The 22,299-nt window shown below is 42.2% G+C and overlaps 1 protein-coding gene across 3 annotated transcripts; it reads left to right on the top strand.

The window, feature by feature from the left end:
• Window positions 1-129: 129 nt before the first annotated feature.
• LOC101163807 (transmembrane and coiled-coil domains protein 1) lies at window positions 130-21,855 on the top strand. Of its 3 annotated transcripts, none has more exons than XM_011474725.3 (8): window positions 130-603; window positions 2,991-3,154; window positions 6,505-6,548; window positions 7,513-8,285; window positions 11,430-11,849; window positions 19,875-20,359; window positions 20,441-20,576; window positions 20,657-21,855. In XM_011474725.3, the coding sequence occupies exons 4-8, from the start codon at window positions 7,686-7,688 to the stop codon at window positions 20,969-20,971; spliced, it is 1,956 nt and encodes a 651-aa protein (XP_011473027.1). In that variant the 5' UTR covers window positions 130-603; window positions 2,991-3,154; window positions 6,505-6,548; window positions 7,513-7,685; the 3' UTR covers window positions 20,972-21,855. The 3 variants fall into 3 exon arrangements, with proteins under 3 accessions (XP_011473027.1, XP_020558747.1, XP_004068575.1); XM_020703088.2 differs by having other exon boundaries at window positions 135-238; window positions 8,023-8,285; XM_004068527.4 differs by having other exon boundaries at window positions 135-238.
• Window positions 21,856-22,299: the final 444 nt, after the last annotated feature.

The raw sequence follows: 22,299 nt of genomic DNA, 5'->3' as shown, positions 1-22,299 counted from the left end.
TGTTTTTCAAAACCTTAAATCTAAGGCATTTTAAAGCCGCAGCAGTTGCTCATATCAACATCAAACGGTGATAACGGGGGGCTGAATCTGACCAGGCACACAGTGCCCGCGTGCACACCTGCGTGACTCGCTGGAACGGCCTGTCCGTCCGCACTGACGTTGACGTTGTGACGTCACCGTGGGAGTGTCCACCACCGGGGAGAATTGAACGGTCATCCACACAATTCCACGAGCGCTCGTAAGTTAAAACCCAACGAAAAACAGCCAAACCAAGCGGGGCGCGTTTACGGTCTGAATGGCGAGGGGGGCTTTCTTCTGGCGCTGTTCATGATGGGATGTCGGACTCGGGTGGCGGTGACGCGTTTCCTGGCTGTCCGCCTTTTCGCCTGTAGCTAACCAGGACTGGGGCGATGTTTTTTAGCTAGAGCTTAGCCAACCTGCTAATTCTGACAGCAGTAAGCTGCTTCTCCACCCAGATCTTCCCGGTTGAGTCACTAGCCTTTTAAACGGTGGGGAGAAGAGAAAAATTAACAAAAATAAACCTGACAAATTAAGTTCAACTTGAAGGACAACACTCGGCGCAATGGTTTATTTATGGGAATGGTAAGTTAACCGAATGAATCTCTTGTTTCAATGACGTTAATTGAAAGGATGGACGGGCTAACGCCGGTTGGGACCGCCTGTCTGCGGATTTCTCCGTCATGAGAACTCGTGTTCTGTGTGATCAGACCTGATGGGATGTGTTGCAGCGATGGCAGCTCAGTGTCTCGGTCTAAACCGGATAATTGAGCTTTTAACGCCTCTATGCATTTCTGTCGACACCCGCCTGCTTCTCTTTAACGCAGCACAAACTGCCACCGTTTAAAGGTCTCGTTTATCACGATTTAGTCATTTAGATGTTCTTTGCACAACACATACACCCCCCCCCCCCCACCACCATATTAAACCGTTTTTAGTAAGTTCACGACTTTGTTAAAAAATTTTGGCACGAATGTGGCTGATCAGCAGATCATGTTAGAAAATAAGATCAAAATGTTAGAATTGATTTTAGAAGCTCAAACTATAGATCAGTCTTGTTTGGGATGAAAGAATTGCACTTGACAATCACAAACTAGCTATACCACTCTTATATTTACATTTAATGTTTTTATAGTAAAAAAAAACCCAAAAGGGTTGGTCACAGTTAAACGTTACTTGTGGGACAGGTTTGATTTAATAGCTGGAGGTGTCTAGTTGAGCTCTAACACATTTACCACATAGACAGGCTTACAGTGAAGCCTCGCCGCCACACCGGTGTACGCCGTGAAGCGAAGCGAACGCCCTCTGGACACCCCGCTTTAGCTTCACCGCTAGCTGCTAGTCAGTGGAGCCGCCTTCGTGGGAGCTGCAGCCTTCAGCCTCCCGTGACCGCGTGGAAACGGCTCTCGTTTCAAATAAAGCAGTCGTGTTGACAAACTGTTCACCTGAATGTTTAGGTTGCTTTTTAAAGCCTGAGTGGGATCTTTGATTATTAGCGACTCGCTAATTTCACCCTCTTTATCTTTAGCTAACCGCCAGAGCTCGGACTATATTTGCTGTAATTTAACTTGTAAATAAAGTAGGAAGTAGGAATTCAATAAGTTTACACACATCAAGATTCGTGTAATAATATCCCCGTTACTCAGCAATTTAGTTAATTAAGCTGGGGTTGAATGCTGGCGGTAAACAAACAGCTTGTGTACTTTTTGTGCATTGTCAAGAGGAATGAGCATCGTTTGTCACTCAGCTAGAGGATGCTGTGCCTTTCGTTGACTCACTTTGTCCTCCATCGGAACATCTATGTATGAATGTATGTTAATTCTGTGTTCCTGTCAGGGGATTATTATTATTATTTTCATTTTCATGTCAGGGTTGACACACACAGGTTCCCTAGAGTGTTCTGAGCTGATGGCAAACGCATAAAGGTGAATTCCTCCGAGTGTCCTGAACAGAATGAAGCCACAGGCAGTGGACTGGATTCATACCAACAGTTCACCTAAATGTACAAAGTGAATATTGCATGAAAAAAAAAAATCATACGTTATTTTAATTGAGAAATAATCAATACAAAGAGACTCAAAGACTCCCATCATCCTTTGACCTATTTTAAAGATTCATGCCAATGAAAATTGAGTTTAACTCGTTCGATCAAAACTGACAGTTCCAATATTGCTCACTATATTTGTTGTAATGTTGGGTTGGGAGAGTGAGGGGCTGTAAGCTAGTGGGTGGGAGAGAGTGTAGACAATGGGATCATGGGAAGTGTGGGGAGGCTTACCACTGTCCTGCCCACAAATCTGAGGTGAATTTCTAATGAACTCCTGCTGCTCTGCTGAATTGAGTCTTTTGATCTGGACCAAAAATGCGGTAATCGTAACTAGAAGACCACTGGGAACACAGATCAAAAGATGAGTGGAGTGGGACTTACAGCGTGGTTTTCTTTGACACTTAAGTGATCCCCGGTGCTGAGGCCTCCCTTTTATAAACGCTCTCGCACAACTGCGACCTAACGTTATCCACGCAACAGAAATGGCGAGCAGTATTGAAGCTAGAAAGACCTACAAGGATCTAGTCGTCTACAAGTGGAGCATCAGAATGGAGCGGAGCTGGACGCTTGTGACCCGCCCAGTGTATTTTCTACATAATCTTTTTTTCCAACCAGATTTTTTCGTCTGCTTCTGATTTGCAATGTTTTGAATCAGGAAATACTCAGAAATGTATTTTTAAGCTGAAATTTCTTTAGATAAATATTCCATCATCAGAAAAACATCTAAAAAACACGATTTTCATTAAGTGGATCTTTAAAGCTAATTAATCTCTTAAAAGTAAAAGTAAAAATGTGGGTGTTTTTGAAATATAAAAATGTTTTTAAATAATTTGGTAAGAGAAAACAATATTGTGGACTTTAATTCTCTTTTTTTTCTGATATTTTTTCCTATTTAGAGTTGACTAATTGTTTTGTTTCTTTGCAGCATGTGTTTGCAAACTTTCCATGGAATCCCGTGACTGAAATTGACCTTTTTAAATTGGAAATTTTACCCCGACAACGTATTTTTGGATATTTTCTGGGATTATTCATCATTTTGTGAGGGTGGAAGGATCACCACCAATCTGCTGTGGATGGCCACATCTAAAGGTACGTGGATCTTTCATTTTACTCATGGTAAGCAAATCTTTTTTTATCCCTTGTGCTATCTTGTGGGGTCCAGATGACCCCACTCCTAACGTTACACGTGCCTCCAAGGCAAGACCCGTTGGGACAAGGCAAAAGTCGCTGAGCCTTTTTTCTTCAATGATTTGTGATCTTCCCTGGTGTCCATGGATTACTTGAAATCTTTCCACCTTTATCCACCTTTGTCATGGTAGGGAGAACATGTCAATGTAAGGGTGGGGTCATCTGGACCCCACAAGATAGCACAAGGGTTAGTCCGTCTTTCCTACATAAATTCTCTCATTTAAATGCAGAACATTATAGAATTTAAGTATGGCATTTCAGCTGGACATTGTCCAGATTCTTATGATCCCTGTCAGTTGACTTTCCTTCAATAGGATTGTCTCCTGTGCAAAGGTTTTCTAACATCTGGCATAGCCTGGATTGATTCATATGCACAGACTGTGCAGGTTTCAGGGATGGACCTTATATGATAAAGATATGACAGAAACTAACATGCTATTGTGCATCCGGAAGTCTCACCATCATGCTCACCACCGCCCTAAACGTCCCCGTCACCTTTCACAGCTGCACACACAGCTAATGCGTCTTTGGAGCACGCTCTGCACAGGCTGCTGGGTGGATGCAGCTCCAGACAACACTTTAGCCTCAGCCTCGGGGAGGGAGTCCGATGATGCTGCGTGGATGTCAGATAGGTTTTTTGATTGCGTGTTTGTCTTGGAATGGTTTGAGCAGGAAGCTCCTGGGATAAGAAGGTCAGTTTTTACAATGTCGTTTTTAAAGAAACTGTTGTTCTAGATAAAGCTTGAATGCTTGAACAAGTGAAGCATGTAATCCGTTAGCTACCCAGTTACTGCGTATGAAAACACACAATTTTACTGGACACGGTGTAACAAACCAGGTCACATTTAAACAGAAATTGTCCTCATGGCTGTAAGACTAAGTGTACTTTGCAGATTATAACTTAATTACGGTTCTCTGCTTCTTTCTACCGTAATTAAATGTACGAAAATGCATTTATGGCTTTTAGGCTCACTATCATGGCAGGTCTGTGCAAAGGCTTTTATAGCAGCTCTTATGGTGTTCAGTAGCAGTGTTTAGGAGCACTTTGTTTGATTTTTGCCACTAAAGATGTGCTGGGTTACCAAATGATCCTCTGTGGCCGCGCTGAGCCATGGGCTCATTTTTCTACACGTCTGCAAAAATAATCATGTTTTCATTGTCAGGGGCGCAATCGAAGTTTCACTTGTTTCTCTCTGGCCGCCAGTGGAAAAATGGACACTTTTTTTCTAATAATGCCTGTCAAAAAGAAACCAAAGGCTTTAAGAACCACTCCGATCATCTTATGAGCTACCTTAAAGGCATTCTCATTGGTATTTAAATTATAATTCGGATGTTTTCTTAGTCGAATTAAAAAGCTGATCCAGATTCCAGCTCAGACGAGAAAAACAGACGTACATGGATCTATTCGTCTGCAAGTGGATGCATCAGAATGGAACAGAGCAGGGAGCTTGTGGCTCCGCCCAGCGTAGTTTCTACATCACACCTACAACCTTTTTTAAACGGCTTATCACTTTTTCATCTTTCCCTGATTCCTGTTTTGACTAAAAGAAATACTTAGAACTGACATTTAAAGCTTAATTTCCCGTATATATGTCCTCCATCTGGAGAAAATTGCTTGAAGAACATGTTACAAACACCAAAAACATCATCGTTATCAGAGTGGGTCATCAACGCTCAGCTGCCCTCCAATATTTAAACCAACAAATACTAGAAAAATGCATGACATCTGTCATGAATTCATGGCTTCAATCAAATGAAATCCTCTGAGTTTAGAGGCAACATTGGAAGCACAAAAAAACAGCTGTTTGTGAATGAATGAAATGTAAACGTTTGATTTAAATTACAGCAAACATTGTGAGATTATAGATATAAAAGAAAGTAGCTTTTTTTTATTTTTACAGTTTTCTCATTAATCTGCACATGTAGAACGCTACTAACGGACATAATTAACTAACTGGGAGTTTTCTAAATCAGTAATATAACAAATACTTTTTATGCACTACAGAACATGAAAATGGAATAAATGTTGGAACATTTAACATTTCAATCTACCAAATAAGTTTATAAACAATGTGTTAGTCAGAAAACAGCAGGGATAGCAGTTACAGTCAGGACCATAACTATGTGGACAGAGACACATTTAGTTTCTGCACATCACCACAGTGAATTGTAAATAAAACAACTCAGATGCCATTGAAGTGCAGACTTTCAGCTTTTATTCCATGGGTTGAAATAAAATATTTTGTTTGTGTTTAAAAAATGCTTTCGTTTTTCACATTTTTATGCAATCTTTTAGTGTGTCAAATGTGTCTGTGTCCACATATTTATGGTCCTGACTGTATGCATGCCTAAAAGCCTTGAAAAGATTCTGCTGTGGAACCGTGTACTGATGAAGGTCACCGACATCAGAGTTAGGTAGATGTCTTCAAGAAACACCTGAAAGAATGAAAAGAAGCTTTCCAGTTTGTCAAGAAGTTTGTAATAATTCAATAAAACAATATTCTTCAATGTCATTTGGCAATGGCTTTGAAAGTGAATAAATATTGCGATATATTGTTACACATCATAAATAATCTACCAAAGGTGAACACAAAATTTGTAGGAGCTGTTGTGAAAGCAAACTCAAACACCAGAGCTCCTGAAAGTTGTAATGAAAATGCGGCGTCATGGTTACAAGCTCCCGTTCTAACTATTAGGTGACCCGCTGTGAGCTCTGTTGGAATAGAAGGATACAATTCTCAATAGTAATATTGACATTACATTTCAGGGGGTGTTTGGGTGAAGTGGTTTTCTAGAATTCAAAATTTAAATTTTAAAACATTCCATATAAAAAATTGGGGTTTTACATTTCAGCCAGAAAACAAGGGATAGTAAGTAAAAACCAGAAAAGGGCTTTTTCAGGTTTGAAATGGTTTGGTTTGTATTTGTGGGTTTTCTAAAACCAAAGATCTCATTCTGACCATATCAAGGATTTGTACAGAACTATAATGATTTTATGTTTTATTTTCAGCAGTCGGTATACTGTAGATGTGATTTCTATAGGAATGTAATCCAATTATTTGAGTAAAATGTGAGGTCAGCTTGTTGAATGAGACTGGATTAGTGCTATCATTCTAGACGTAAATTAACCCTTCTGCTATCTTGTGATAGCACAGGATAGCACAAGGGTTAATAGATAAACCAGACTGTTTTAAACTATCTGTTACTAAAAACGGTGTTTTTTCCCCCCCATTGTTTTGTGCTTCATGCAGCCTGACCGGAGCTGGGAGTCAGAAGCAAACAGGTTGGACTCATGGTGAGCTCTCTGTCACCCACTCCTGCCTACTGTGTTATTTACTCTCTGTATCTTTAACCGTACAACACATCAGATTTAATATTAACTTTGACATGATGGGATTTAGGCTTACACAAGAAATTGTAAATTAATCTGGATATCAGTCTCTGCGTCGCTAACGATGGCGTAAACTGCAATAAATGTTTACTCACATATCATCTCACGGCAGCGTGAAGTGTGATTGACCCTTTTACAACGATGACCAATCAAAAGGAGTCTTTTGATGTTAGATGCCTGCTTTTAAACATAAAACTGTTGCATTGAAATGGTAATGATGTATTTGGTTGTTTTACCATTTGTTCATGTATTGCAAGTCATATCATCAGCGTAATATTGATCGCTAACATCGCAGGTTTTCCTGCTTTGTGCAGCCCTGATGGGATTCAGGATTGTTTGGACTTCAGAGCACCGCATTCATCTAAATTACACAGTGGTGGCCATTTATTTTATGCTTTATTTAGTGCACATTTATTATTTCTTCTAGTTTTCTGTGAGTTGCATCTGAGCACCGAATCTGAGCTGTTCAGTGAATTCTTATGAAATGTGACTTTCCATGTTCTCTCAAACCTTTGACCTTTCATGTGGTGAAACTTTAAAACCAAATGGGTCTCATCTCACATTTTATAAAGTTTTCACAAGAACATTTTCACTTTTTGAATTTGCTTTTGTTTTTGCATTCCTGGGTTGACGATTTAAGATATTCTGATTGACGAGGAACTGACATCAGCACCTGCGTTGTCTTTGTTTTCAATGTTTGGAAAGAAAAAAAAAACTTTTTTAAGAAGACTCATGCTGAGATGATGTAAAGCATTGTTGAAGTCGGTGTCAGCCCAGTGGATGCTGCAGATGTTTTACGTTTTGCTTCTGCTCATTCCTTCCTCACTGCTGCATGCTGTAATGCATTTTATTTTCCTTTTTGTGGTAGACAAGCATGACATTGAGCCAGGCCACAGATGCATGCCCACTCAAAAGGTCCGACTGAGCGCCCAGCCCTCCGCTTCCCCGGCTTTCACCCTGCCTCCCGGGGGGGTGACGGCGGGGCGTAGCTAGCTTCCTGCACCCCTAAGTAGAAACTGGCTGTGAAGCTGGAGGTCTCTGATGGATCAGGGTAGTAGTGAGCAGAGTCCAGAGGAGCCGGACTCAGCGGGCCGAGCGGAGCTGGAGGTTGGCAGGAGGGCGTCGGAGTCGGAGCACGGCTTGTCCAAAATCACCCATAATGCCCTGGAAAACATGGGAGCACTTGGTCACGGTTTGAAGCAGCTCTTCCAACCCCAGCGCCGGCGCTCCTCAGTTTCTCCGCACGAGTCCGCCTCGACCCTCGCAGGCGCCCTACCCTCTGAGCCCGCAGACGTAGGGCCAGATGTAGGCGACACGCCCGCCTCCTCGGGCCTCCCTCCGGATTCTGACTGCCCTGCCACTTCCGCTCCTCCTGCAGCTCTGAGTCGCGTTCTGCAGCAGATCAGAGGCCCACCGATGATGAAGCGAGGCACCAGCCTGCAGAGCCGCCGCAGCAAGTCCGGGGTGAGCGGGGACCCTCCTCCCAAAGGAAGCCCGCAGATTCACCGGCGGAGCACTCATGAAGCACTTCTGCAGGCTGGGCGCCCACGCTCCTCCTCCACCACGGATACACCCAGCTGCCCCGCTCTGGTGGACATACTAACAACCTCCGGATACCACTCCACTGAAGAGCCTGACAAGGTGGGTTCTTATCTCTCCCAGTCAGTCCTTAGTCATACAGCTGTGGACTCTGTACATAAAAGAAGGACTTTGATGGGTCTGCTAATGTGATAGACTCTCACATTACTCTCACATTTACAGCTTCTTTTAGTTTATAGTGGATCTGGCCGAAATCCTGGCTTCCTGAAATCCTTCTCTCCTGTTGTGTCATGAAAAGGTTTGTCCAAAAGCACAATTTCCTAAAGTCCCACTCTGATCATCTTTTGAATTATTTTCAAAGCGTTCCCAGTGGTCTTTTAGTTATGATTAAGCCAAAATCAGAAAACCTGTGTGGTTTTCTAGGACATAGATTGTTGACACAGAGTAAGCCCGTCCCCACTTCCCCTCACTGTTGATCCCAGCTCTCTCTTTACATTCTCTCCCACTAGCTTACAGCCCTTCACACCCCCAAGCTAGCATTCACTGGTGGAACAAAAATGGCAGCAATATCAGAGCTGTCCAGCCGTACGGGTTAGATCCAGATTCCAGCTCAGACCAGGAAAACAAAGACCTTCATGGATCTATTGGTCTGACAGTGGAGGCATCACAACGGATCAGGGAGCTTGTGGCTCGCCAAGAAGCATTTTTTCATCTGCTTTATATTCACAAAGAATTTAATAAAGAAATACTCAGCAGTTTTGAGCTTAATGTTCTTTATATGTCCTCCATCATCAGAAAAATGCAAGATGTTAAAACACCAAAAAAAATCCATTTTAAATACCTGACTGATTCTGCTGTTGCCCTTTTAAATAGTAGCTCTTTCATAAAACAACAAAAAGCAGATTTCTGATTAGACTAGTGAAAAGTGCTACACAGACGAGAGGAGATGTGTGCTATATTTGTTTGACTTTTAAAGTTAAAAAAAGACTTTGCAGTGTCGACTGACTCACGCACTAATAAGTCTGTGCCAAGTGAACCGTCAGAATTGGAGTAAAGGTCTGTTAATGGTTTAGATGTGCTCGGATGCACCACTGAACGGAGAAAAGAGCTGTCAGGGTTGGAGGGTCAGAGATAGCCTTTGACTGGTTTGGTTGGTTGCTATGTGCTTTAAGCCTTTCTAAATTTAGCATTTGTCTTCTCTGTGTACTTCAGGTCAGAGGAAGCTTGCAGGGGTAAACAAACTCAAACTTATGTGATGATTTCTTGTGTTGACGCGTGATGTTTAAGGTGAAACATGGCCATTCACAGACTTTTTTAATGAAAGGGATTTAGATAATCTTCTTGGAGTCTGTAACTGACCGCAGAGAACACATTTTTGCAGAATATTTAATAAATCTTTCTATAATTATGAATTCTGAAGACAGTTTGCTAGTGGAAAATTCTTTAAAGCAGGGTTTGTAATGCAGAAAAATTCTTTGACTCATGTTTTGGAAAGAAGGGTTTCAGATTCCATCCTTGAGCTTTTATGGAGAAAATTCATACAAAAAATGTGAGTGGGTGATACAACATCACCCACTCACTCTGCATTTGTCTCACAGATGGCTTCACATAGATACCATAGTCACTTGTCCAGCATAGATGATGGGGACTTGGATTGTTACCAATTATCTAAATAGACAGAATCAATGGGAGCTTGCAGTGTCCCTCATGGACTATAAAGAGCCTGCTGCCTTCATGGATGCAGGACTGAGAAAGAGCAATGTATCTGAAGCTGATCATATTTGACATAAACCGACATGAAGAGAAATGATAAATGGTGTATAAAACAATTTACCACCTTCTTAGAAGGTCCAAAGCACGTCCCATTCATGCACTGATTGCTGAACACTGGTGACAACTTATAACCACCAGGGGAATTTAGGGTTCAGTATCTTGCTAAAAGACACTTCCACACATGGACACGCAGAGCGGTAACTGACCCTGTGATCTTCCAGTCAGAGGCTGACTGCTCTACCCTATATGATGCTTAGATAAAGTTGTGGCCTTGTGAATCTAGGGTTAGGATTAATCTGACCTAAAACCGATGGCGGCCCCCAAAGAGGTATGTTTGGTGCTGTTTAATGTGCACATTTAACAATGGAAACGCTCCAAATACCGGACTGGACGGGACCGCTCAGTGGAAACGAGGCTTATGTTTTTAGGTGTCACTGATACAGAATCACCAAAGGCAGGGATGCAATCCTAGGACCACTGTACCCATTTCCTGAGTTTCTAGTGGCGAGTTTTTGATGATAGATTCTTAAGAATATCTTATGTGGTGCCAAATACTGGGAATGTTCATTTAGCATGCACCATATGCTGATGACAATGTGAAGTTATGAGTTAACTGTTGGGTCAAGTCAACTCTAGCACTGGACAGTTGCCTGTTAGTGTGTGAGGAGAACAGGCTTACAGGCAAACATCTTAGCTGAACCTGGATGCAGATTATGAACCAAACTGCAAACAAGTGTTGTTATTGGCTACTAAAAAAAGAGGACAGAGCATGGAGAAAAGTGTTACAATCTGGAAAACAAGTAGTGAGAACAGTATAAAAGATGATAACGGTAAGAGATACAGAGTGGTGAGAAAGATCATCTGGATCACATAAACGGAGGAGTTTGAACCGTGACCATTGACTGTTTATCAGTGTTGGACCAAGTGAGAGTGACGTCACCCACAGTTACTTCCTGCTGCAACAAAATGGAGACAAGGCAGTCGGTCGAGTCAACATTTCTTTGACAACCACTCCTTCTTTTCGGGAGAGAGCTTGTTGAAAGTCCACGCCCCTTCTACTTGAAAGCAGGAGACCGCATACTTTCATTCATTCATCTAATTGGTCAATTTATAACAGAATAACTTGTAATAAAGAAAAAAAGACAAAACTTTAACTACAAAAAAATCTACAAAACATGTTAAAAGGGGGGTAGGGGTCACACAGTCCAGTTCTCATCTACAGTGCGACAAATGCCTGAGAATCCAAATAATGTTGGTTGCAGTTCATGTTTGTGATGTCCCATGAAGATAATTAGCTGGCCTGCCAGTTTTGAAGTGTGTTCAATTGTCATACAAAATGATGCTGCAGGCGGTGTTTTAATCTGCACTCCAAGTCTTTTTAAGCACGTTGAAGACACAATGTTGTGCCCAGTTTTAGAAAAAGGACCGTAATGATCAAAAGAAATGTCTCTTTTTTGTTTTGCCTCTAAACAGGTGGATCGGTATGACGGATCAGGCCCTGCTGTGTCGCCAAATGCCCTCCCTTATGGGGCAGACGGTTATGATGCTGTTGACGGCACCCCAGACCCCCAGCGCACCAAACAGGCCATAGCTCAGCTGCAGCAGAAGATTCTCAAGCTGACAGAACAAATCAAGATCGAACAAACTGCTCGCGACGACAATGTGGCCGAATACCTGAAACTGGCCAACAACGCAGACAAACAGCAGAGTGCACGCATCAAACAGGTGTTTGAGAAGAAGAACCAAAAGTCGGCTCAGACTATCCAGCAACTGCAGAGGAAGCTGGAGCACTACCACAGGAAGCTCCGTGAGGTCGAGCACAACGGCATCCCTCGACAACCCAAAGATGTTTTTCGAGATATGCACCAAGGACTGAAAGATGTTGGAGCGAAGGTTTGTGTCACAGAACATTTCCATTCTCGTTCCTGACAGGGATGTATCGATCCAAATTTTTTTGTGGCCCCTTTCCAGTTCAGAGTAATTTGATTTTAAGTATCTTCCGGTACCGAGTCCCAAACTGATACACATTTAGAAAATGAACAAATATAACAAACAGATGCAGGTTGTCCTTGATTTGTATGTTATTTACCTTCTTTAGTCATTTAATACTTGAACAGTCCACTTCTGTCATATCATATCAATGTAAGCATTTATAAGTTTTGTTTTGGAGACATAATTTGTTTTTCAGATAACCTTTTCTCAGAGCTTGCACTGTGTAGACAGTCGCTTTGCAGCCATCTCAATGCCGTCTCCGTTTAATTCTCGTTAAAAGTATAAAAATAAATCTATTTTTAATGTCTTTTAGGGTTTCTCTTTGTGTTAAAGGGCCTATATCATGATTTTCTTAAGCATTTTAGAGTAAACGATATCCATATATATACATTTTTTTGGATGAAATATGAGTTATTTTTGTAGTTCTTTTTTTTTACCATGAAGTAAGACAACTCGATCTCTGAGGCTCCGCCTTTCTCTTCTTGTGGGTGCCGCCAATTCCATGATGTCATCCTAGTGCCGGCCTCAGCAGTGTGTCTGCGTCTCGTCCACGAAAACAAACAAACTCCAAACTTTTGCAATGATGGATGAGGATATTGTTGATATAAAATGAAAGCGTTTAGCCGATCACTGCTAGCTTCGTGGAGAAAGTGGGCGTGTCTGTTGACCTTGGTGGCGGGGGGCTGGCAGGGCACACTCTTCCTGGAAGTGGCTGATCTTCACTTTGTGATGTCACAATGGGAGGACCCACTCATTTTTGGGGGTTGTCAGAGAGCAGGTTTTATAGGAAAACTCAGAACGGATGTGTGAACGGATCAAAATACCACTTTGGGGTTGTTGTTTTTTTGTGAGGAATTAACATTATAATCCACTTAAAAGCCCAAAAAGTTGATTTTGCATGATATAGACCTTTAAAGACAAACCGACAGAGACGCTTGCTGTCAGCTTAAAACATTTAATAATAATAATAACACATTTAGTTTAAAAGGCGCCTTTCTGAGCACTCAAGGTCGCCTTACAACAGATATACAGTATATAAAACACAATAAACAGTTTAAACAACAACAAATTAAATACATACACATTTACATAAAATTTATATAAAAACATGAAGATGTTATTGTTGCAGTTCACTTTAACAGTAACTTTTTCATGTTTTTATATAAATTGTATTTAAATTTGTTAGTATTTAAATTGTTGCTGTTTATAGTTTTGATTTGGAATGTGGGAGTTTGTCAGTGATGTGGAGAAAACCTGATAGAAGAGGAGGAGCGGAGAGAGCGAGCATGGGTGGCGACATGGAGGAGGTCAGAGAGACATGGAGGTGCAAGGTGGTGAAAGGCTTTAAATGTGTGGAGCAAGATTTAGTGTCGAATGCGGTGGGATGGGATGACTTATTCAAAGAGTTATTGAGCCTGGAATGTCTGTGAATATCTTGCTAGCTTTAATGAGATTTTTGTCTGCCTCCTGCTCAAGCTACTGACCAATTCTGTGATCTGTTCATGATCTGCACATTTCTAGTAGAGAATCTGTATTACCGTAAAATGCTTGAAACATATAGCACTGATCAAATTAATAACATCTGGGGATGTCCCGGTCTGATCATGTATGTATGTCTGTCTGTCTGTCTGTCTGTCTGTCTGTCTGTCTGTCTGTCTGTCTGTCTGTCTGTCTGTCTGTCTGTCTGTCTGTCTGTCTGTCTGTCTGTCTGTCTGTCTTTCTGTTCTGTCTGTCTGTCTGTCTGTCTGTCTGTCTGTCTGTCTGTCTGTCTGTCTGTCTGTCTGTCTGTCTGTCTGTCTGTCTGTCTGTTGTGTTTATTTTCTGTCTGTCTGTCTGTCTGTCTGTCTGTCTGTCTGTCTGTCTGTCTGTCTGTCTGTCTGTCTGTCTGTCTGTCTGTCTGTCTGTCTGTCTGTCTGTCTGTCTGTCTGTCTGTCTGTCTGTCTGTCTGTCTGTCTGTCTGTCTGTCTGTCTGTCTGTCTGTCTGTCTGTCTGTCTGTCTGTCTGTCTGTCTGTCTGTCTGTCTGTCTGTCTGTCTGTCTGTCTGTCCTGTCTGTCTGTCTGTCTGTCTGTCTGTCTGTCTGTCTGTCTGTCTGTCTGTCTGTCTGTCTGTCTGTCTGTCTGTCTGTCTGTCTGTCTGTCTGTCTGTCTGTCTGTCTGTCTGTCTGTCTGTCTGTCTGTCTGTCTGTCTGTCTGTCTGTCTGTCTGTCTGTCTGTCTGTCTGTCTGTCTGTCTGTCTGTCTGTCTGTCTGTCTGTCTGTCTGTCTGTCTGTCTGTCTGTCTGTCTGTCTGTCTGTCTGTCTGTCTGTCTGTCTGTCTGTCTGTCTGTCTGTCTGTCTGTCTGTCTGTCTGTCTGTCTGTCTGTCTGTCTGTCTGTCTGTCTGTGTCTGTCTGTCTGTCTTGTCTGTCTGTCTGTCTGTCTGTCTGTCTGTCTGTCTGTCTGTCTGTCTGTCTGTCTGTCTGTCTGTCTGTCGTCTGTCTGTCTGTCTGTCTGTCTGTCTGTCTGTCTGTCTGTCTGTCTGTCTGTCTGTCTGTCTGTCTGTCTGTCTGTCTGTCTGTTCTGTCTGTCTGTCTGTCTGTCTGTCTGTCTGTTCTGTCTGTCTGTCTGTCTGTCTGTCTGTCTGTCTGTCTGTCTGTCTGTCTGTCTGTCTGTCTGTCTGTCTGTCTGTCTGTCTGTCTGTCTGTCTGTCTGTCTGTCTGTCTGTCTGTCTGTCTGTCTGTCTGTCTGTCTGTCTGTCTGTCTGTCTGTCTGTCTGTCTGTCTGTCTGTCTGTCTGTCTGTCTGTCTGTCTGTCTGTCTGTCTGTCTGTCTGTCTGTCTGTCTGTCTGTCTGTCTGTCTGTCTGTCTGTCTGTCTGTCTGTCTGTCTGTCTGTCTGTCTGTCTGTCTGTCTGTCTGTCTGTCTGTCTGTCTGTCTGTCTGTCTGTCTGTCTGTCTGTCTGTCTGTCTGTCTGTCTGTCTGTCTGTCTGTCTGTCTGTCTGTCTGTCTGTCTGTCTGTCTGTCTGTCTGTCTGTCTGTCTGTCTGTCTGTCTGTCTGTCTGTCTGTCTGTCTGTCTGTTTCTGTCTGTCTGTCTGTCTGTCTGTCTGTCTGTCTGTCTGTCTGTCTGTCTGTCTGTCTGTCTGTCTGTCTGTCTGTCTGTCTGTCTGTCTGTCTGTCTGTCTGTCTGTCTGTCTGTCTGTCTGTCTGTCTAGGATCAAGACACAAAGTTAAGTTAGCAGGATTTTCACAGATTCAGGCTCCAAAAGTCTTTTAATAAATGTTGTAAACGGACAGACAGTGTCTATTGCATTTCGTCTTAACGCAAACAACCACCTTTAAAAAGACAAATAAATAAATCCATAATCTTTGAAAAACAACCAAAACTAATAAATGGTTCCATTAATCTGATTTAGTCATGAATACACTTCATCATATTCATGCTTCAACAACGATTTTCATTGTTTTTTATTTTTATTTGAATCAAGTATGATCCAAAAGGTTCAATAGTTCTGAAGATACTGAAGCTACAGTCTGAGTAATCATCACCCTACTGCTGTACTGCAACCAAGATTTTTTTCATTTCTATTAAAAAAAAAAAGATTTTGAATGTAAACATGGATCATAATTAGTCAAAAAAGACGTATAGTTCTAAAGGTGCTAACGCTATAGTTTCCAAACTCTGATGAGTAATGATCTATTTTGTAATAGTTGACATTTTTCTAGTTGGTGTCCTATTTTTACTTCACAGAATGTCTCTGACCAACCTGGATCTGTTTCTTCTGTTTTTTCCTTTTTAAAACAATGTTTTATAAAAGTATCAGATCGGGACTCTGCATGGGCACATCCTCAAAATCATAAGACCCTGAATCAGATCGGGACCCACTCATAATAAAATAAACATCTAAACACTGACCTGAATACAACATTTGATTCTGATTGGGCCCAAATTCTGAAACCTGATTGGATGGGGGTGTGCATAGTTTCTACTTATCATTAGTTTAAAGAATTTTAAAAATAGCCACAGAGGCAGTGTTTGATTCCTCCGCTGAAGGGCAATCATCATGAGTGGGTATGAGTGATTATGGTAAAGGCCCAGCAGAAGAGCTTATGTGCCTACAGTCTTAATGAGGGCTGTGGAAATGACCCACAGCCCCACGCGTAACTACAGCACTGTTGTTTCTATGGTGGTAACGTCTCATCAGTGGCTCTATGTGTGTGCGCTGGAGTCGTTGTACAGCTTTTTAAAGCTGTACAAAGGCGCAAAAAGGTCAGAACCAGCTCTATAGGCATCGCCGTACATAGCACAAGTCAGATGTCTTTCACATACTTAAAAAAAGAATCATTTTTTTATTTTTAAAAGTCAAATTTGAGATTATTCTGCCGGAGCTGATCCATTTTTCCTTACAGGTGCCCCTGTTTCAGCTGCTGGTGTGTGTAGGAATTCTCTATAAACCTGTGGTCTGTAGCTGCTGCTGCTTAGCTTGATCAGGTGATTCTAGATTCTGATTGGCTGAAATCACCTAATCCAGGTAAACAGCAGCAACAAGAGCGAGTGCTGAAACAACAGGGCAGTAGCTCTCACTGATCAGTGTTTACGGCATAGTTAGGAAAAAATGTTGGAAATTTAATGAATCTATGGACATGTTTTTAGTTTTTAAGAGTCATACATGAGGGATGTGGAATCCAGCCCACCTTAAACCTAATAAACTGATATGTAACTAAAAGAAATGCAAAAGTTAATGTTTAATGTCATTGTTACACAGTGCTCCTGTGTTTATAAGAAATGACCTGCAATGGGTGAAATCCACAGAGTAGAATTACAGATGTTTTACCTGTATCGTGTAAAATCCATTTTAAGTGTATTATAATGCCCAGTTTTCACAAAAAACAACCCCATAGCATTTTGATCCATTCACGCATCAGCTGCATTCACACCGGCCACATGTAGCAATGTGCCGTTTCATGAACACGCGTTCGGCCGCTGGTGTTCACACTGGACACTCAGAGAGCGGCAGGGATTCTTCTTCTTTGGTTTTTATATTGTCTACTAGCGCTCGTCCACCACCTACCAGAGATGGAGGCTCGCATTCAAAGTGGTGCAAATCCCATTAATCCTGTTCAACTTTCAGCGTTTGATCAATGAACACCCAATTTGTGCGTAGAGCCCGCGACCGGACTAAAAAACTTGCGTAGCGACGTGTGATCACGAGCGTTTCGGACGCAGAAGCCTGAAATTCTAGTTTACGCACATTTGCCTAGACTTGATCGCAAGTTGATGCAGCTGCTGTGTAAGCGTCATTACTCACCAGCCCCTCCCAATCCACAAAACAATCGGGTTTTCACATTGTGACATCACAAAGTGGAGAGCAGCCCCTTCCAGGAAGAGTTTGCTCCGCCCCCAGGCTAGCAGACACACCCACTTTCTCTGTGGAGCTATCGGTGATCGGCTGAAGACATCCTGCTGAGGCGGGCTCTAGGCTGACGTCATGAAATGGGCGGAGCCCACAAGGAGCAAAAGGCGGAGCCTCCGAGATTGATTCGTCTTATAAACTGGAAAATATGCTGTGAAAACAACTCATATTTAATTAAAAAATTTCTAGTTTCTAGTTTGTCAAAGGTAATACATTATCAATTATATGGGTGTAGTTAACTTTGAAAGGCTTAAGAAATGGAGGATATAAACTCTTTAAGACTGTAAAACTCCTCACTACAAACTCTTGACACTTATCTCACAGACATGAACATTTTCACTCTTTCTCTCTTGTTTAAAGTCTCAAAGTTCAAAGCATTCATCACTCTTTTCGTAATGTTCGAAGACTCTTAAATATTCTTCATCATCCCTCTCCACCAGATACAGCAGAAATAGTTCTCTCACTCGTTGCTGAGAAAGCATTCGACCGGGTGGAGTGGGACTACCGTTTTTATTCACTTAAAACATTTGGCTTTGGCCCAAGGTTTATCTCATGGATGCGTATTCTCTACTCTTCCCCAGTCGCAGCAATTCGTACCAATAATAATCATTCACCTTTTGTTAAGCTGGGACGTGGAACAAGGCAAGGATGCCCTTTATCACCTTTATTATTCGCTTTGGTCATTGAACCTCTGGTAATTCCTCTTCGAGGCGATGATTCTATTAAAGGTATTCAGAGAGGAGATTCTGAACACAAAGTGTCTCTGTATGCGGACGACACACTACTATATATATCTGATCCACTACACAGCCTGCCTCATTTACTCACACTTTTGCGTAAATTTGGAAAAATATAAGGCTACAAAATAAATATGCACAAAAGTGAACTGATGCCCATAAATCCTGTTGCACTAAAAGATGTGTAAAAATTCCACACCATTTAAATTAAGCCAGCATAAATTCAAGTATCTAGGGATTTGGATCGCAAGCAATCATAAACAAACTTTTTCCATTGTTAGATAGTTTAAAACAAGACTTGCAATGCTGGCAATCCTTACCAATTTATTTGGGAGGCAGAATTATTGTTGTTAAAAGGAACATCCTACGTAAGTTTCTATATCTTTTTCAGTCGATACCTTTATTTTTAACAAAAAAATTATTTTCTAACCTAAATAAATTGATTTAATCATTTATATGGAATGGAAAGACTGCCCGCATTCGCAAAAATATTTTACAATACCACAAAGATTATTGGGGAATGTCACTTCCCAATTTCCAATACTATTACTGGGCTGCCAATATCCGTACATTGCTTTATTGGCTAAAGACATCAAGTCATAAGGATCTTAAATGGTTAAATCTTGAACGAATGTCATGTCAATCTGCCTCTTTACACTCTCTGCTTTGTTCAACAATACCACTGTCACAATCTCTCAACAAATTTTCTCAGAACCCAGTAGTTAAACATTCACTTAAAATCTGGGCACAATTTAAGAGAAGCCTGGGCCTTAAAAATATATCTATATATGCCCCAGTTGTGAGAAATATTATGTTTATCCCTTCTATAATTGATACATCTTTTACATATTGGTCCGCAAATGGTTTAAGAACCCTGAAGGATCTGTTCATCGAAGGTCAATTAGTTTCATTTCAGAGACTAAGAAGTGAATTTCGAATTCCCGATGTCCACTTCTTCAGATACCTTCAACTTCAAAGTTTTTATCTACCACACTCACCCATTTCCCCTTGCCACCACCAGACTCACTTCTTAAAAACATCTCCACCTTTAATCCACAATCAAAAGGACTCATCAGCAAAATCTACACAGCAATCAACTCATCCAACACAGATGCACTGAGAAAGTGGGAGGAAGATTTGGCTACAGACCTATCAGAGGATGTATGGCAGACTGCTCTTCAGGATATCTATATCTATTCATCTATTCATCCTCAATATGCTTAAGACAAAGGGTTACTCCCATCAAATTCTTGTTTATTGTATTGAATTATTTTTCTTTTATCGTGCAACAGGGTGGGTTTGTTTGTTTGGGGTATTAAAAAAAAGAGGTTTGAATGTCTTTTATACTGTATATGTTGCTGAATACTCAAATAAAAAGAAACTTGGTATAAAAAAAAATTCAAAGCATTCGTAGTAAAATAAGTCCAGTATTCCAGAATGAGAACTTGAGATCTGATCACGATAAAGATTTATTTAGATTTGGCAGACTGACTGCATGGTGTACAGGAGACACAACACAGAGAAGACTGACTGACAATCATGGCGCTGGACATGTGCAGGAAAAAAGAAAGTCTGCAAAATTGTACTGAAAGGAATCTGCGAAACAGCCAGAGCATGAACAATAAATCACGATATAATGAGGGAACAAAAAACAAAGGAAAAGAACATTACTGCACCTTATAGAAAATGGATTTATGTCACACAGCTTTTATACTGAAAATACTTTAGAAACATTTTCTCTCTTTATAGTCATCGGTCTTATGTCACTGAGAAATTTCTGTTTCTGGTTGTGCTTATTTCAGGTCACAGGGGGTTTGTCAAGCTTTTCACAAGCGACTCACTCGGCCGCTGGAGCTGTGGTCTCCAAACCCAGAGAAATCGCCTCCCTGCTCCGCAACAAGTTTGGGAGTGCTGATAACATTGCAGCTCTGAAGGACTCTTTGGATGAAACCCAGGGAGACGAGGGCGTCGGGCCTGGGGCATCACGGAACCTCGGGACCGGACAATTACAATCCAGCCCAAAGTACGGCAGCGAGGATGACTGTTCCAGTGCGACGTCCGGTTCTGCAGGAGCCAACAGCACCCCCGGAGCACCTGGAGGTCCTCCCAGCTCCAGGGTCAACACTCTGGACCAAGCCCAAGCCTCAGGCTTTGATGTCGTCCTCCACGAGATCCAGGAGCTCCGGGAAAACCAAAGCCGACTGGAGGAATCTTTTGACAACCTGAAAGCCCACTACCAGCGAGATTACACGATGATCCTGGAGGCCCTGCAGGAAGAGCGGTACAGGTATCAGGAGCAGAGACACCGGTTCATTGGATCTGCGTGTTTGTCTGTTTTCATGCATTTTTATCTGTTTGTGGTTTGCAGGTGTGAACGCTTAGAAGAACAACTAAATGACCTGACGGAGCTGCACCAGAATGAAATTCTAAACCTAAAACAAGAACTCGCCAGCATGGAGGAAAAGATCGCCTACCAGTCTTATGAAAGAGCCAGAGACACGCAGGTAAGTCTCACCTAGAGCATCTCCTAGTTCCTGCTTCACGAGATATTCCTCTAAGGTTTTTTTTCAAACTGAACTCGTAGGAGGCACTGGAGGCTTGCCAGACGCGCATCTCCAAGATGGAACTGCAGCAGCAGCAGCAGCAGGTGGTGCAGCTGGAGGGGTTGGAAAACGCCACGGCGCGGACTCTCCTCGGAAAGCTGATCAACGTGCTGCTGGCCGTGATGGCCGTGCTTCTGGTGTTCGTGTCCACCGTGGCCAACTGCGTCGTTCCCTTGATGAAAACGCGCAGCCGCACCTTCTCCACGCTCCTCCTGGTGATCCTGCTCGCCTTCCTCTGGAGACACTGGGAGGCCATTTCCGAGTACTTTCATCGCTTTCTGCTGCACCCCAGATGACCGGCTCAGAGAGGAACGTGAGGGAGGAGCAGAAGGAAGCCAGCGCGCGGTTTCCCTCCTTACCCGTGTCTGACATTCATTTGGAGAATAAACAGAGCGAGGCTGAATGTTTGGAGGAAACTTTGTGTCTTACGTGCAATGGTGGCGCCAGCACACGCTGCAGGAATCAGTGGAGGGACTTGAAGGATGCCCGGAGAGAACTGCACAATTGATTTCTCTCTTCTGAGTGAATTTGTTTACACGAGGAAAATTGTATTATTTCTTCAGAGGAAATTAGTTCTATTACTTTATGATGATTTCAGTGGTATTTTGAAAGTCACTGCTATTTTAATACAGCTGTTTTTTAAATGGTCTTTAACAGTGATGAGCTGACAGTGTTCTTAAGATTTTTTTATCCATGTTCCTTTCTTTCTCAAGCTTCCTCACTATCTTTGTGTCTTGAATTTCTTTCGGCCTGCTTCTGCCCTTTAGTCCGTTTTTCTGAGCTCGGGTGACCAAGTACGACTCTGTGCGCTCGCCGTACCTGCAGGTTGTGGTGCCTCCGCGTCAGCGTCCTTCTTCTGGAGTCACACTGGATCAAAAAGTTGTGCATTTGGGACTGTTTTATCTGGATGTGGTGAGTCAATAACACTGGTTCTGCCACAGCTGCGGTTCCACTATCAAAGGTGTGCGTTTGGAGTTGCGCCCCGCCAACTGGCTGCTACGTCTAAAGCTCTTTATTTGCAGAGAAACTGAATGAACATACTTGAAGAGCCGCTAATGTGCTCACAGACTCAGTGCTTCCGTACTGTTTCTACTAGTGACAATGAAACAGAAATCCTTATTGGTTTATTTTTTGTTTACTTTTGAAATGATGAATAAATTTCATGTTTTTGAAAGCTGAAGTGTGCGACTGTTCCTGAAACAAATTTGGGTTGAGATCCTTGGATGTACGCTTATCAAATCTTGGGTCTAAATTTAAACTCTTGAACTTGACTGATTATTAGAAGTCTCTTAGCTCATGTGTTATCTAGTGGGGTCCAGATGACCCCACCCTTACATTGACGTGTTCTCCCTACCATGACAAAGGTGGAAAAAGGTGGAGAGGATTTAAAGGAATCCGTGGACACCAGTGAAGATCACAAATCATTCAGTGCACTGTCTTGTGGGGTCCAGATGACCCCACTCCCAAAAATACAACTCTGTATTTTTGTAGTACCACTATCGCATCCAATGAGTACCTCCTAATTATTTTGAGCTGTCCAAACGGTTCTTCTCATCCCAAGCACTGAATAGCTTTGTTGTCCTGCATCTAATGAATAAAGCTTTATTCTTCTGTACATTCAGAC

The sequence above is a fragment of the Oryzias latipes genome, chromosome 5 (assembly GCF_002234675.1).
Source record: "Oryzias latipes chromosome 5, ASM223467v1".
Classification (NCBI taxonomy): Eukaryota; Metazoa; Chordata; class Actinopteri; order Beloniformes; family Adrianichthyidae; genus Oryzias; species Oryzias latipes.
This window is presented reverse-complemented; position numbering and strand designations above follow the sequence as displayed.

Bases quoted from the DNA above. Each gene is read 5' to 3' on its own strand.
- LOC101163807 (XM_011474725.3), top strand. From the start codon at position 7,686: ATGGATCAGGGTAGTAGTGAGCAGAGTCCAGAGGAGCCGGACTCAGCG. The intron at 11,850-19,874 runs GTTTGTGTCACA...TGCTTATTTCAG, and splicing joins TGAAAGATGTTGGAGCGAAG to GTCACAGGGGGTTTGTCAAG. The intron at 20,360-20,440 runs GTATCAGGAGCA...TGTGGTTTGCAG, and splicing joins CTGCAGGAAGAGCGGTACAG to GTGTGAACGCTTAGAAGAAC.